Source organism: Orussus abietinus, unplaced genomic scaffold (genome assembly GCF_000612105.2).
Source record: "Orussus abietinus isolate OABI.00-Male unplaced genomic scaffold, Oabi_2.0 scaffold149, whole genome shotgun sequence".
NCBI lineage: Eukaryota > Metazoa > Arthropoda > Insecta > Hymenoptera > Orussidae > Orussus > Orussus abietinus.
The window spans coordinates 107,104-123,982 of NW_019394571.1; the positions used below are offsets into that span (position 1 = coordinate 107,104).

Here is a 16,879-nt window from a genome sequence, read left to right on the forward strand (position 1 = left end):
TCGCGTATATACACCTATAATCACGCTGTCACTGGAGTCGTAACAATGGCGAACCAACCCGAACAACGATTCAAATGCCTGAAATAGATTCGATATCGTTGCACCCGATGAAATCGCGAATTGCTCATCGAGGACGCAAACGTGCATATTGACGGTACTCGAAGAGTACGGATCGCAAAAGTTCATCGCGTTATACACCTCTAATCACGCTTTCAGTGGAGTCGTAACAATGGCGAATCAACCCGAACAACGATTCAAATGCCTGAAATAGATTCGATATCGTTGCACCCGATGAAATCACGAATTGCTCATCGAGGGCGCAAACGTGCATATTGACCGTACTCGAAGAATACGGATCGCAAAAGTTCATCGCGTATATACCTCTAATCACGCTTTCACTGGAGTCGTAACAATGGCGAACCAACCCGAACAACGATTCAAATGCCTGAATCGGTTCGATATCGTTGCACCCGATGAAATCGCGAATTGCTCATCGAGGGCGCAAACGTGCACATTGACCGTACTCGAAGAGTACGGATCGCAAAAGTTCATCGCGTTATACACCTATAATCACGCTTTCACTGGAGTCGTAACAATGGCAAACCAACCTGAACAACGATTCAAATGCCCGAATCGGTTCGACATCGTTGCACGCGATGAAATCGCGAATTGCTCACCGAGAACAGAAACGTGCACATTGACCGTACACGAAGAGTGCGGATCGCAAAAGTTCATCGCGTATATACCTCTAATCACGCTTTCAGTGGAGTCGTAACAATGGCAAACCAACCCAAACAACGATTCAAATTTTGGTTCTGGTGTGGGCTAGTTAAAAAATGTTTTCCAATAATCCAAATTTTGAATGTGTCCGGACAATTCTTAGATGATCAGGAGTGATGTGGCAAAGTTTCGGACAGTTAGGTCTAATACCCTTAAAAAAAAGTGTTGTATTCGAATCAACTGATTTGAGGGGGGTTTCACTTCACCTTAAACCCATCCGCCTCCAGCACCCCCACTACCAAGGGGGCCCGGAGGCCCATGACGGACTGGAAAAACCCGAATGTTCCGGACCGCTCGTTTCCGTATTTGAAAGAGAAAAAAATTTGCCGATCGCGAATCTGTTAATATCCAGCTTATAAGCAGAGTCGAGAAAAGCACGATCTCGCCAAAAGGTTTCCGCACCGATGCTTCGCTCCACTTCCGGTCGCTCGTTCGCCCTCTCCGAGATCGATAATAGCCAGAGATCGGTCCCGAGATCTCGTCGGGGAAATTCGAAGTGCAGATCGTGACTCAAGCTAGTACGGAATTTGCTCCACTTCGGGTAAGTAAGTCAATGCGATGCTACGGCCTAAGGTTGCTGGCCATTAAGTGAGTCGTCGAGACCTTCGCCTAGACGAAGCTGGGGAGAAGGAGATCGATCGATCGGCCCGAGGGCGCTTAAGGTGAAGTGAAACACCCTTCAAATCAGTCGATTCGAATACAACACTTTTTTTTAAGGGTATTAGACCAAACTGTCCAAAACTTTGACACGTCACTTCTGATCATCTAAGAATTGTCCTGATACATTCAAAATTTGGATTTTTTAACAAAATTTTTAAACAGCCCAGACCAGAACCAAAATGGCGTCGAGCTCTGATATTTCGATCAATATACAATTATCGAAGGCTCTGATATGAGAATCGAAAGGGTCAGGACAATTTTATGACAATTTAGAACACTCTGGTAATCGATAAACTCGCATTTGAACGGGATAAAGGCAAAAAAAGTGTTGTATGCGCTTCTATGCCAAAACGATGGTAATACGACGTCTCGGAGTGAAAATTTAATTGACCTGGAAATCACAGATGGCGCTGGGGGACCCTCCGCTGTCAATTGGGGCCCCAGAAGGCATGAATCCAGAGGATTTCTGGAGTTTTACTTTGATTTCTTTATAATTATTGTACGAAAACGACAGGTGGAATATGCCATTTGGTACTATACCCAATATAATTGGACCCAGCTGTCGATATAAAAACGAACGTCGGCAACGTAGACATTTAGAAAAATCTTCTCTATCGACGTCGATCAAGTTCCTCGACGTGTTTCACTTCACCTTAAGCCAATCGCTCCTTTTAAAGCAACGAGGAACCGATGGCCTTGTCAATGTTGCCGGAAATATGGGACGGTTACCGATATCCGATGAAATATGGTACGGTTTGTTTTGCCGAGAGTTCGATTTATTATAACGTGTCAGAAATACATGTTTATATAATCTCGGTATGATTTATTTACGCGCGGCAATCACATATACAAGTCAGGGTTACGACAGGTTTTTCTAATTTTATTAAAACTGCGACGATGCAACCTTGGATAATTTCATTTAAAAGATTTCGTCGTTACCGACGTGATCGGATAGAAACATCCCTTTGAGAAAAAAAAAAACAAGTAGTAGTTCGGAGTATCCGAAAGCTCAGTCGTTCATAAAACTTTTCTACGAACTGGGTGTCTCAAATCGTTTCATACTTTAAAACGTGAATATGGAGACCCTAAGATAGGTCCTGAAACTCGCGATATTTCATTTTTTTCAACTATTTTTAACATACCTATAATCAAATTTGAAAAGAATTGAAATTTCATGAGTTTAAGGACCTTCCTTATAGCCTCTTTATTCACGTTGTAAAGTTTCAAACTATTCGGTAAACCAAGTTGGGAGAAAAGTTTGATAAACAAAACCTTTTCGACGCCACTTTCACTTCACCTTAAGGGGGTGTGAAAGTGGTATCCGAAAGCTCAATCGTTCATAAAACTTTCCTACGAATTGGGTGTCTCAATTCGTTTCATACTTTAAAACGTGAATATGGAGACCCTAAGGTAGGTCCTGAAACTCGCAAAATTTCATTTTTTATATACTATTTTTAAACTACCTATAAACAAATTTGAAAAGATTTGAAATTTCATGAGTTTCAGGACCTTCCTTATAGTCTCCCTATTCACGTAGTAAAGTTTCAAGCTATTCGGTAAACCGAGTTGGGAGAAAAGTTTGATAAACCAAACCTCTTCCATGCCACTTTCACATCACCTTAATCTGAGCATTCTCGAGCTTGGGCCCAGAGCGGAAAAACTCGCGCCGGTATGAAGGAGTAAAAGTTTTCACGTCACTTCGCGGAGGTTAGCGATCGATGGCGAAAGAATGTCCGCACGGAGACCGCTGTAGAACAAGTGACACTCACCTTTCGAGAGTTTATCGACGGACTCGAAACGGCCCTCGACCTTGCTGCGAATGGGATCCAAGTCGAACGGCGCCGAGAAACCATGGTCGACGCTGCGACTTTTGCTCCTGCGAAAAAGACCAGATCCGATTCAGTCAGCATTTTTCTTTCGTACACACCCAAGGTTTATTTCAATTTAAATTACGGTTAATTCCCGCTAATTGCCCATTAAATGCCCGTTTGAGGGCCGAAGCGAGACGAGGCGCGCTCCGAAGCTTGCAGCACGTCGAAAAGGACGTTCGCGCAAACAGTCGTGAACGTACCGTGTGAACCGTGGATACATCTTTGCGACCCATCCAAAGGTAGCGTCCGTTTGGATCGCAAAAGGACTCAAACCAGGGTAATAGGTAACATGCAAATCCATGCAACGCCCAACATGCGTGGAAGGTAAAAGACACATGGAAAATGGCTACGCAACGGACGACGAGAGGGGCGACGCTCGAAACGGCGCGGTGTTATCGCATACTCGTTATATTAAAAATTCCCCGGATTCTCGGTCGGATATTGCGAAGCGTAAACGCGTCCGTAATTCCTTTGAAAACACCATGAAAGGTAACGTGCAGCCACGTCGGCCCATTTAGCGCTCGCGGAAAGGGGGAGAGTTTTGCTACCATTAATTTTCATTTATTCAGAGGGTGGAGAGAGAGGCGGAGACGACGTTTCGCGGGAATACGGTTAAATTAATTCCGGGGGGAAAAAAATAAAAATAAAATGGACGGTTTTTTACAACTAGCTGTCGGGGAGGTAAAATGAAGATACGAGAGGCGTCTGTTTTGGACCTTAGGTAAAGAACGGGTAATACCGGGTCAATAGCTTGAATATTAATCGGGAATTTGTATGCTAAACGGTCCCGATACTTTTACATTCCGTGCAGGCGCCGTAATCTGCATCGATAATCGAACGAGCGAGCGGTTCGAGCGGAGCATCCCTTATCGTCCCTTATCGTCCCTTATCGAGTCCGCGATTCACTGTGCGCTTACGTACAAACCTGAAGTACGGCGGGCCCAGATTCTCCGTAGACCTCGAGTGCGTCACATCCTGGGACATCCGACGTGACCTACGTTGCAACAAACAACCCAAAACAAAGGACAGTCAGAATACATGCGTGCTACGTGCGGTCGAGCTTAAAAAACAAAATGAAAATTAGGTCGAGTTCTGCCAACAGCTGGGAACACGGTGGGGGCAGGAAATAACATTACGTAGCGAAAAGGGAGAAATAAGGGAAAAATGCAAGCGGCTTTTGTGGATGTCAAGTACTTCAAAATATAGGTTGAATAAGCCGGCCGTAAGGACGTAGAAAAATACCCGCCAAGTTGATAAAGGGTGTTCGACGAGTTCTTCGCTCCTTCGGCAGCGTCGTCTCCGAGCGGATGTTCACCAGACTGTTATATCGTCGCATAAATGCCAAGCGAAAAAAAAAAGTGGTACTCAAGCTAAATATGTAAATAAACGCAAGACTAGATATGCAAAAAAGTGGCCAGAAAAAGTGCGAGAAATTTTCGTATCGGAAAATGGTCGCGTCGGCTGGGAACGAGATACCCGATGTTAATAAAATGTAATGAAGAAATGCATGCTATACTGGCTAAAATATTATATTTGACCAAAGGATAAATTCTTCGTTTTAATAGTTGGCTATCAAAAGTAGTTAGCTACTTCATAGCGACAGGTAGGGGTTGGATACTCAATAAGTAATGATCTTCTTGAAGGTTGGATCTTAGAAAATAACTAATTTTCTATTCACGGTTTTGTTAGAGAAGAAATTCAATTTCTGTAAGGGTCTAAACTGTCTTTTAGTACAAGGAAAGTTACCTTCGATGAAATTTAACGACGTAAGAAAGACTGATCACGAAACTTCTTTTACATCATCAAAGTGTTAACACTCCGGTACTCTTGCTAGACATTGTAATATCTCAGACTGTTCCTATCGTATTCCTAAGTAGTTTTATGTAATGGGAAATCACGGTTGTTGCCACGTACCAGTAATCCGATCAACGGTGTAATTACGATGTAAGCGCGTGACTTGTTAGACCGTCGTGTCGGTACAGATATTATTGTTACAAACTGAAGTGCAACGAGGAACCTCAATGTTCCACGCGGCATTCTATACCACATATTTCTAACAGGACAAATCAATGGGTGAAATTATTTGAAAAAGTCAAAAAATGAAGAATTCAAGTTTCTAAGGTTAGTGATACAATCCTTGTTAGGCCGTCGTGTCGGTGCAGATATTATTGTTACAAACTGAAGTGCAACGAGGAACCTCAATGTTCCACGCGGCATTCTATACCACATATTTCTAACAGGACAAATCAATGGGTGAAATTATTTGAAAAAGTAAAAAAATGAAGAATTCAAGTTTCTAAGGTTAGTGATACAATCCTTGTTCTTTTTTTTCTAGGAGCACTCAATAATAATATTGTACTAAGATCCAGTTACATCATATAAATAAGGTTTGAAAATGTTTACGGTATATCTAGACATTCCAAGCATTTTTGTTAGAATCACTAGGGCGAATAATGGTATCGACATTCAATGCCCAATTAAATATAGGGTAGAAAATTATTGTAAAACTTCCCCTCAAGAAGATTTTTTTCTTTTCAAGTAGCATTGATTTCGGAAGTAAGGCAAGAACACCTTTATTTTCCCGACACGAATGTTCTATCCACTTCATAATTCCTTTTTATATCGATCAACGTCCATTCGCCAATAAGTTTGGCATATTCTCACGATGTATTGGTTTACCGTCGAGTATATTATACGAGTTTCTTGATCAAATTGAAGTACCGAACTTTGGCGTTAAATATTCGGTGCCGTTCGCGCATGCATTTTAATGTATTTCGAAACTCTGTCAAGTGTCCTGACCCCAAATCAATTTAATATTGAAAAATCCATAAATAATTAATTAATTCTTGGTAAAAGAAAATGTTTATTAGAACATTTACCACGCGGAAAAAAAAAGGATGGGTAGGAAGAGCACAATTGTGGTAATCCTAATCCTATTGCAAGGCAACATACGGGACAAACTTGGCAGGAGGTTGCATTACCCAGTGTAACATAGTAAAATGAACATAGGAAGGGTTACTTCACGATTTAGTCAATGGAACTACAAGGAACGAGTTGTTCCAACATTGGGCATAGTTGGGAATATCCATGTAAACATTTACCGTCGCGGTAAGAAATTCAATTATTATGATTACGAACGCTATACTTATGTTTCTGCCAGTTCTCTCATACATTTCTACCTCAAGGAGTAAATTATCAGTTGATGCTCAAGAATGTGATTTCTCGACGATCACTTCTCTTTTCTCTCTTCTTTGGGAAGGGGTAAAGTCATTATATCGTAAATGTAAGTGATAGTAACGGGTCTTACATGCACACGAGCAGTCTGCATCGCCTGCGAGAAGTTTTGCCACCTGGCGGCGCTGTCGAAAGTAACGGGGCCAAACCATTGTTTCTGCAATTACATAGGTAAGTTTAGAATAACCTTGCAACGGGTATAATCTTCCTATAATATGTGGTTACAGCTCCCAGTTAAATCTTCCATTTTCCTGTGCGTATTGTAACCTCTTCGTGTAGTTAATATTACCATTCCAAATGGTGAACTCACTCCCGCACCTTTCAGGTGCAGTGCCGTGGATACAGTATCTATTCGCAAGGTTACATTTCCCATTCCATATGGTAAATTTAACCATTTATGTGGTTTTACTTCTCACAGTATTTAAACCATGTCCCTATAGTAATTGTAACGACATTATTTTTTTCCTTGCAGTAATAAATGCATCAACGTACAGACCCGCTTCCAATATTACCATTCCAAATGGTGAACAACTCACTTCTGCACCTTTCAGGTGCAGTTCCGTGGATACAATACCTATTTGCAAGGTTACATTTCCCATTTCATGCGGTAAATTTCACCATTTATGTGGTTTTACTTCTCACAGTATTTAAACCGTGTCCCTATAGTAATTGTAACGACATTATTTTTTTCCGTGCAGTAATAGATGCATCAACGTACAGACCCGCTTCCAATATTACCATTCCAAGTGGTGAACAACTCACTTCTGCACCTTTCAGGCGCAGTGCCGTGGATACAGTATCTATTCGCAAGATTACATTTCCCATTCCATGTGGTAAATTTCACCATTTATGTGGTTTTACTTCTCACAGTATTTAAACCATGTCCCTATAGTAATTGTAACGACATTATTTTTTTCGTGCGGTAATAGATGCATCAACGTACAGACCCGCTTCCAATATTACCATTCCAAATGGTGAACAACTCACTTCTGCACCTTTCAGGCGCAGTTCCGTGGATACAATACCTATTTGCAAGGTTACATTTCCCATTCCATATGGTAAATTTCACCATTTATGTGGTTTTACTTCTCACAGTATTTAACCCTTTGCGGTTGTATGTCTACTCTCAGCCACCAAAATTCTCTTGATCTTGGGAAAATGCGACCGCAAAGGGTTAAACCATGTCCCTATAGTATTTGTAACGACATTATTTTTTTTCCGTGCAGTAATAGATTCATCAACGTACAGACCCGCTTCCGAAGAATACTTTGCCCTGGGGTAACGAACTTACTCCGGGACACCCAAGATTCGTCGTACACCTAATTCAAAAGAGTTCAATTGCCCTAAGGGTCCACGGGCAGAGATGAGATCTCCGTACCTTGAAATCAGTATTTCATTCGGATGGATAACCGAGACGTGCCGCCGAGGAATTTCTCATGGCGGGCCGACAATTCCGCGCGGCCGGCAAAGAGCGCAATTTGCATACAGACGAGTTCGGCCGCGGGAACTTTCGCATGCATGCGAATGCCCGATTCCTCGCATAATCCAATCGCGATCGACCTTTTCTTCCGCGGGTAACCGTTCGATGCATCGATCGAATTATCGAGGGGAATTCACGTAATACGGGCGCGGCTTCAACCACCGGGACGTCCACGCGGATTTCATCGTGTGCTTTTTTTATCAGGCTCGACCATCGACGATACCAACGCCCCCGTTTATCGTTGCCCCGAATGCAACGGTTTGATCCCTGTTCGAGCCGAATGAACAAGGGCTCAATCGAGAACGAATTTCTTTATCTCAGATAGCAATTATCATGTCACGTGTGGTTTTCAAGCCAATACGTAAATTTCAATTATTTATTGCAAATACGGACTAATCCATAATTTAATAATTATAACGCTAGAATTATTTGGAATGCTCTCTGCAACGATCTGGGCTTTCTATTTCTTCCGTATTTCAAGTTCCGTTTATTCTTTCTCGTGTCTCCCATGTCATATAGCACCATTGATTCAGTCACGTATTATGCTCATAATTTAAACGGATGTCTAAACAGAAACTCGAGCGCTTCGCTCTCTTATCTACTACCGCGGTCCTTTAGCCCATGATTCGTTTACTTCTAGTCCTATAGCCCATTTTTGTTATTCCCCACCTAAGCCTTCTTAAACAACATTAACTTTTCCCCTTCTCAGCCCTCATGAACCAATCACTTTCGATTATCGATCCCACTTTAATTTCTCTACGCCTATCAGTAAACGCTTTGTAAAAAACTCCGCCCTAGAGGACAGCATCCGAAAGCGCTCTGGACCAAAGTTCCTCTGGGCATCTTCAGAATCAAATCTTCCACCGCGAGAGACGGACATCTCCTGCTCTCAGAGACAATCAAGTCTCACCGCGACTCCAAATAGTCACCCGCGAATTGTACCGTGCGACCGCCGCCGTTCATAGTGTCATATTTTACAATTGTTATCGGACTTACTCGTTATTGTTAATAAACTATTTCTGTTACGAATTCAAGTCATGTGCCCGAACTCATAAAACCGACCTGACTCGAGATTTCGTCGAGAATTAATCAGTCATCAAATTTGGCTCTCACATCCAGTGCAACCCGCTTTCAGACTTTCTGTCGAACATCCGCAACATCATTTTCTGGTCCTTCGAGCCGGATCGTGGAGCGGAACGTAACAAACACAACAGATCCTACTGCACATCCTTCAAAGTTAAAAAAAAAAAGCCACTGTGGCAATTAGCGTTCGTTCCGTTTCCGCAGCGCCGGTTTCTCCCGATAGTGGCTCGTTGCTTCCGGAATGCTCATCGTAAGAACCTCGTCGACGCGTCCGGACGTTCCCACGCGTTGGTCGTGGCGTTATTTCGAGCGAAGCGGTCCCGCTGCAATCTCCCGGGACTATTCCGAGGGAATGGCTCCGTTCGTTGCGGAACGTTTCTACAGATTGCGATCATCGGCCTTGCCGTCCTCCGAGTCCGGAGTGCGTTCTTGGTCGGCGCGTTCAACTTACGTTAATGCTTTCCTTTTGCTTCCTTGGGCGTACTTGATAATAGCATGAGCACAATGGACAGTGCGTCCCATGGAAGGGATAACATGGGTCGGCTTGCTTCTTCGTGGCGATGGGGGTAGATTTTTAGAAAATTTCGATTTCATGTTTGGTCATGTTGGAATTATAAACCTGAAGATTGAGGTTTATAAATGAAATAAAAACCAATCTATGTTTAATGCGTATAAAGAGAGAGAGAGTCTGGTCTGTGTTTAGTGGAGGGTTTTCGGTAACGATAAGAACCGTTGTTTGGATTAAGAGGCGACGCAGAGTCGCACCTCCACAAAGAGGATCCAGAGAAAGAATTTAGTCATCACTGGTCCTGACCGAGATCAGCAGTTGCCCTTTTGTAGTTAGTTCGCTAGAGTGATTGGAGAAGTAAAGATGGGTCCTCCGAGCGTTAAAGAAAGAATAAAGTCTTCGTTAAATTTAATACAATAAATTGTATCATTCTCACATCCCATTTCCAATAGGTCAGGACCCCAAGGACCCCAAATGTCCTTCCATCTCGATGATTTTGAATTTTCGGTGTCGAGCAATGTTCCAACGTTCCAAATTGCGTCCATGTTGCGTAAAATTCGTCGATTTTTAGTCGCAATGTTAAATGAAGGGATTTATTTGGAGGTTTTGAAGGTCTAATGTTACGTCTCGCAAATTGGGCTTCCGAATTAAGGTGATATGAAAGTGGTGACACAGAGGTCTGGTTTATGGAACTTTTCTCTAAACTGAGTGTACTAAGTCGTTTCAAACTTTACAATATTAATACGGAGAGTGTAAGGAAGGTTCTAAAACTCATGAAATTTCAATTTGTTATAAATTTGTTCATAGGTATCTTAAAAATTTCTTATAAAAAATGAAATTTCATGAGGGTCAAGACCTTCCTTATAGCCAATACATTTACTTTGTAAAGTTTGAAACGATTCGATACACCCAGTTCGGAGAAAAGTTTCATGAACAACTGACTTTTCGGATGCCACTTTCACATCCCCTTAATTAGAAATTGAAAGACTGTAGGTCCGTGTAGTTCCCTGCACTGATTATGAACGACACGAGTACTCGAACTATTATAAAATTGGGCTTCAAAAGAAACTGCACTCCGTAGTCATGCATATGTTTCCAATTCACCATAAAAAGATGTAGGAAATAAGTCACTATATAAGATGGATGTCTGTCGAGGAGGCAGAAAGGGATCCTTTTTTAGGATTGACCGAAATAAGATGCTTGAACCTCCCATTCGTCCCCGAACCACGAAGAAAGACTTATCTGATTTACTATTTTAAAATACCGATTATGAACGATTTACAAGTTTATTTAAAGAAAAGTACTTCTCTCTTGAGGAAGTTGAAATAGGAAATGAGAAATTAACATATTTTCCATTTAATGGATAATGAGATAAATTTCTGTAAATCATTCCTAATTCCTCTTTAAATCCTCATTCAATTTTACATTTCTTGTCGATCCACCGAATTTGAGTTAGACTTCTAGGACCGGTAATGAAATAATATTTATTTCAGCGATCACGTAATCGTTCCTCTTACCTGCTAAGAGCTATAAACACGGCAATGGCTACAACCGTTCGACGTGGATATAAATAAAATAAAAAAAATTAATGTATAATATGTGAAAGTCGCGCTTCACTTCATCACCAGGATACACGACTTATCCCTTAGTTGTCGGCGAGCCTAAACCAGAATTCCAAATTATCCAAACGTCGGTGTAACTTTAATTTTTACTCGCTTGCTTCTATAAATATGAACTTCTATCGCGAAAGTATCTATCTTACAAACGTCGGCTGCCATTAATTCGCAGACGGTAAAGGCCGTCGCCGGCGTCCACGGGGATATTTTTCGAAAAAGCAGGTAATGGAGAAAGACACTCGGGGCGGCATTTATTAGAGTTGCCAAACAGCCGTCCGTGTTTGTAGCGGACATCGAAATGCCGGCGCAACCGGCGTAAGTCACCTGTTGGAAAACGTCTACATGTTCCTTAAGAGAGACGAAAGCGCAACGAAGCGGGGCTCGGGAGCACTTAAAATAATGCTTTCTCTCTTTCTCTCTCCCGCCGCTTAGCTCTCGTCGGATGTCTCCTTTTATTGGGATGGGATCAAGATCTCTTTGGCAAGTTGCCCCGCCGGTCGTCGCGTTTTTGCGCGGCACTGCTCTTTCACGTCGTGCGACTCCTTTGTCTCGGTACACGGCGCTGCAGGGGATGTATGTACAGTAGGCACTCCCCACATCGGAAATATGGAATGAAACCTATTGGAGAATTTAGTGCTTTTTTAATGCTATTTTAGTGCTACAACCTCGATTTTAGTGCTCCGCCCCTTATACCGAAAGTCGGTGGTGGTGATGAGTGAACGTTCACTCGGCACCCCCACAGTGCATATTACGTTAAGGGAAAGATTCACGGAAAAAACGAGTATGCAGGATTTTGGTGCTATTTAAGTGCTTTAGGAATACCCAAGAGACAGTTCCGAAGCATCACCCTCTTCACCTTAAAACTACTCCCGATCGTATAGACCCCAAGATAGAAAAGGTAGATAGGCGTGCTGGCTTGACGCCGAGCTAGCACGCTCGGAACGAAAATCGAGTTTCTGGATAAAATGGTCGGTGTAAAGAAAAAACGATTACAGCACAAAATCAGCACATAATTTGCCCTTGAATTTGGTGTACTTGTTTTTAACTTTCTGTCTTGTTTGAGATGGGAACGTTCTGGCTTGACGTTAAGCTAGCACGGCCACACTGAAATTTCAAATTTCGGAAAAATGGTGGGGGTACAAAATTAATTAATTCAGCACAAAATTAGCACATAATTATCACATAATTCCTCTGTATTCAGAAATCGTGAATTAGGATGTTGCCGTGCTAGCTTGACGCATCTACATCTAGGTACCGAAAGAGGCGATCCTGGATAGTATTTTTAGACCCGGAAGAAGCGAGAGACGAGAGTTTCTTGGTAGTCAGATCTCGACGTTACGGTTCGTTCACCTAGTCGCCGTCAGAGAAAAATCATTCTTCGCGAGAACTCGAAGTCCTAACGAGGATAAATCCCGTTGATCCTCTTCGCACGAGAAAAAGTCCTTATATGCGAGCATGTAGAAATGCAGCGCACAGCGAGTCGCGAACTTCGAGAGGCGCGGCGCTCGTCTTTACGTCATACGTCGACTCGCAATTACTTACAGTTACTTGTATAATTGCTCCCAATCAGCGGTACATTCACGGCCGCGTTAGATATCCTCGAAGGCCGAAATATTCAGCCAGAGATCGCGCGAAAAAATCTGAAAAAGTTGTTGGCCTTGTGTTAACACTAGGACTACCAAGATCAGTAAAAATGACTGGTTTCAAATGGCCCATCCTGTACAAAATATGCGAAGTGAAATTGTAAATTGAGCAATAAATGAGCCGCTCAGTGCACACATCGACTAACTCCACTTTTTGAAAAATCTTAAATTTAGGTGTCAAAGCACTTGATATAGTCATAACTTGTTATATTTATAATATCTTTCCCGATTAATAGAGATTAACACCATTAAACGGCAAAATTTTTTTGGGCATTGAATAATAAGTAATTTATTTCAGAAGCCATTTTGATTAACTCCATACTTTAATGTAAATCGTAGACGAATACCTGGCAGTATAGTATTATTGGATTATCCGTTGCGGCCGTACATCGACGCTTTTTTTTTAAACAGCCGAAGATGCTTTCCCCCTTTCAATAATATGAGTAATAAAATCGCATCAACAAACAGATAGAAAGAAGCGCAATGCAGACGGTAGTTGGTATAACAGTGATCTCTCACGCTGAATGTTACCGTATACTTCACCAATATTACACGGACTACATATTTTTTGGTCTTTTCAACATTACTCCCTGATTGTTTTTAAAGAACTAAATATTATACCGTTATAATCAAGATTAGTGACACTAATAACAATGTGGATGTGGGAAGCAGTGATGATTCTTCAATACGATTTATCAGCAGAAAGTCTGGGACAAGAAAACGTTTATCGTGTTTCTCGGATTCATCCGATTGCAACGGTACAAATTCCCCAACAAACCCATCGATTGGGAGGAAAAAAAATCGTAATCCTGATAAATGGGCACGAAATTTACAAAAGCATAACGGAACTAAAGGTTTGGCGTACAGGAATAGGGGAGGAAATTTAATACCTGCAAAAACATTTGTCGATATAAAATGCAGACGATTATTTTTTGGCTATTCTTTCTTATTAATTTTATATACCGTTAGATGAAAACTATAACTGTATTTATGTATTCTACATTATATATTTGAAGTTATATTATAATAGGAATTTTAAAAAAGAATCTACATTACTTCATCGCATTTCTCAACTTTTTGTTTTATCGAGTTAATCAATGTGTGCACTGAGCGGCTCAAATAAGCAATAAATTTGTCCTAAATTTCGCACAACTTATTTTTTTAATTTCACACAAAATGTCAGGTGGCGCTGCCAGCTTAACGTTAAAGCTGGCATGGCCACTGATTTTTTGAAAACGGCTGGAGCAATAAAATTCAAATTTGTGTAATAAATAAGGAATAATAAAGCAATAAATTTTGGTGTATGATTTATGCGGTTATGCCGACGTGGCACTGCTAACTGTAGGGACGTGAAATATCCGCCGGTAGTTCTAGTGTTAAAGAACCGGACCTCCGCCATCTTGGAGGAAAACTAGCGACCAATTTTGACTCGCGGGCGTGCACTTTAGCCACGAATTTCTGACAAACTTTTTTCGAGGATTTCACTCGAACTCTCTTCGAGACACGAGATTTGCGAACGGACGGGCTGGGAACGCGACAAGATAAATGGACGTAATTGATTACGTTCCACGTCTAATCTGCGGTTCAAGGTTAACGTTCGATACGGCTTTAAAGGAAGGACGGGAAACCCATCCATGCGAGGCGCGCAAGTAATTCGTTATTCTTCCTCGAATAATGCCGATTTGCATAACCGTCGTAGAGATGGCGTAAAAATGGCAGTCGCCACGCCGCGAGTCGTCCAATAAATAAATCCCCGACTGCTAGACCAGGCACGCTCAAATTGCCTTTTATGTTTTTGCTTATGCGACACTTGGAGCGTTGCGAAAATTATAGTCTTCCCGTAGAGACCTTTAAGCACCTTTTCCTTGGTCGTCGGGGGGGAAAAAAGTTCCAACGCCGAAGAATTTATATCCTCCATTGGGTACTCGACCTCACTCCTGGTGACTAACGATAAAATACGGATTTCGTCATTTGGCGAAACGTACTTGACCGAGTGTATCGATCCTTTTTCCCGGCGGGGAATCCCCGCGGACGTAAGTGAGGGATCTCGAAGAGTCTCACGATGTCTCGGCCATCCCCTGTTTATTTCTGTTCGCGAAGAATCCACAGATTTGCGGGAGTAGAAATCTGATCGACAAGAAGAACTCCGTTGAGAGGAAGACGAAGAAATTCACGAACGTCTCCAAAGCTAGCAGAGCCACATCAGCAGACCCATATAAATTATACATCAAAATTTATTGCTTTTTTCTTACACAAATTTCAATTTTATTGCTCCACCCTCCGGGCACCAAACTCACCCCCTTCAAACATCCAAGGGGGACCTGCTGATCTTGCCTACCTTACCACTCCTTTTACGGAATCAAATGAATAGAATAATTAAACAGTACCTTCCTAAACTGACGGAAAATGTATTGCTCCATTCACGGCACTAGAGGACAACCCTCGGTAAACGAAAACCACCCTTCTTAAAGTTACAATAGGTTCTCATTGCTTCCCAGTCCAGTACCACCATTTTAATCGAGTGAAATTAAACAATTAAATAGTCAATACCTTTGTGTACCGGCAGAGAAGTACGGCAAGAATAAGACAGTACAAGTAGGTACTGTTTAATTAATCGGTTTACTTGATTGCATAAAAATAGTGGTGCTGTACTTAGGATGAGAAAGTACCCCGTGGACCTTTGAAGGGGTGGATTTTGGGCCCAAGGGGTGGAACAATATATTCTATGCCGGTACACGAAGGTATTGACTAATTAATTGTTTAATTTCACTCGACTAAAATGGTGGTACTGGACTGGTAAACAATGAGAACCTATTGTAACTTTAAGAAGGGTGGTTATCGTTTACCGAGGGTTGTCCTCTGGTGCCGTAAATGGAGGAATAAATTTTCCGTCAGTTTAGGAAGGTACTGTTTAATTATTCTATTCATTTGATTCCGTAAAAGGAGTGGTAAGGTAGGCAAGATCAGCAGGTCCCCCTTGGGTGTTTGAAGGGGGTGAGTTTGGTGCCCGGGGGGTGAAGCAATAAAATTCTAAACTGAGCAATAAATAAGCAATACATTTTTACTATATTTTACGCTACTTATTTTTTAATTTTGAGCAAATTATTAAATGGCTCTGCCAGCTTTGATGAAAAGCTGGCAGAGCCCTCGATTTTTCGAAAACGGCTGGAGCAATAAAATTGAAATTTGTGTAACAAAAAAGCAATAAAAAAGCAATAAATTTTGACGTATAATTTATATGGATCTGCTGATGTGGCTCTGCTAGCTTTGGAGACGTAATTCACGAAACAGGGGAAAGAACTTTTCTTACACGGAAATTCTACCCGAGGACTAGTCGACCCTGCAGCTTAAAATACCTAAATAAATTCACCTAATAAACGTTCGCCTGATGTAAAAGTGTCGTTCATAATTAGTACACTGCACTACACGGGCCTACAGTTTTTCAATTTCTAATGAAGGGGATGTGATAGTGGCATCCGAAGAGTCATTCGTTCATGAAACTTTTATACGAACTGGTTGTACAGAATCGTTTCAAACATTACTACGTAAACATGGAAGCTGTAAGGAAGGCCCTGACACTCATGAAATTTCATTCTTTATAAATCATTTTGAAAGTATCAATAAAGAAATAAAAAAAATTGAAATATTATGCATGTCAGAACCTTCCTTATAGTCTCCATATTTACATTGTCAAGTTAGAAACGAACTGGTTGTACAGAATCGTTTTAAACATTACAACGTAAACATGGAAGCTGTAAGGAAGGCCCTGACACTCATGAAATTTCATTCTTTATAAATCATTTTGAAAGTATCAATAAAGAAATAAAAAAAATTGAAATATTATGCATGTCAGAACCTTCCTTATAGCCTCCATATTTACATTGTCAAGTTTGAAACGATTCGGTACTCTCAGTTAGGAGAAAAGTTTCATATACGGAACCTCTTCGACTCTAAGGCTTCCATATTGACGTGGGAACGTTGTAAATGATTCCGTGCACCCAGTT

At 41.5% G+C, this 16,879-nt stretch overlaps 1 protein-coding gene across 2 annotated transcripts in view; it reads right to left on the reverse strand.

The window, feature by feature from the left end:
* LOC105703375 (oxidation resistance protein 1) overlaps positions 1-16,879 on the reverse strand; it is a 121,901-nt gene that overhangs the window by 62,243 nt on the left and 42,779 nt on the right. The window contains exons 2-3 of one of the 2 annotated variants that reach the window (XM_023432741.1): positions 4,237-4,305; positions 3,210-3,316 (exon numbers count right to left, since the gene is read on the reverse strand). In XM_023432741.1, coding sequence (XP_023288509.1) covers positions 3,210-3,316; positions 4,237-4,305 — 176 coding nt within the window. The remainder of the gene's footprint in view (positions 1-3,209; positions 3,317-4,236; positions 4,306-16,879) is intronic. The other variant, XM_023432742.1, reaches the window with a different exon arrangement.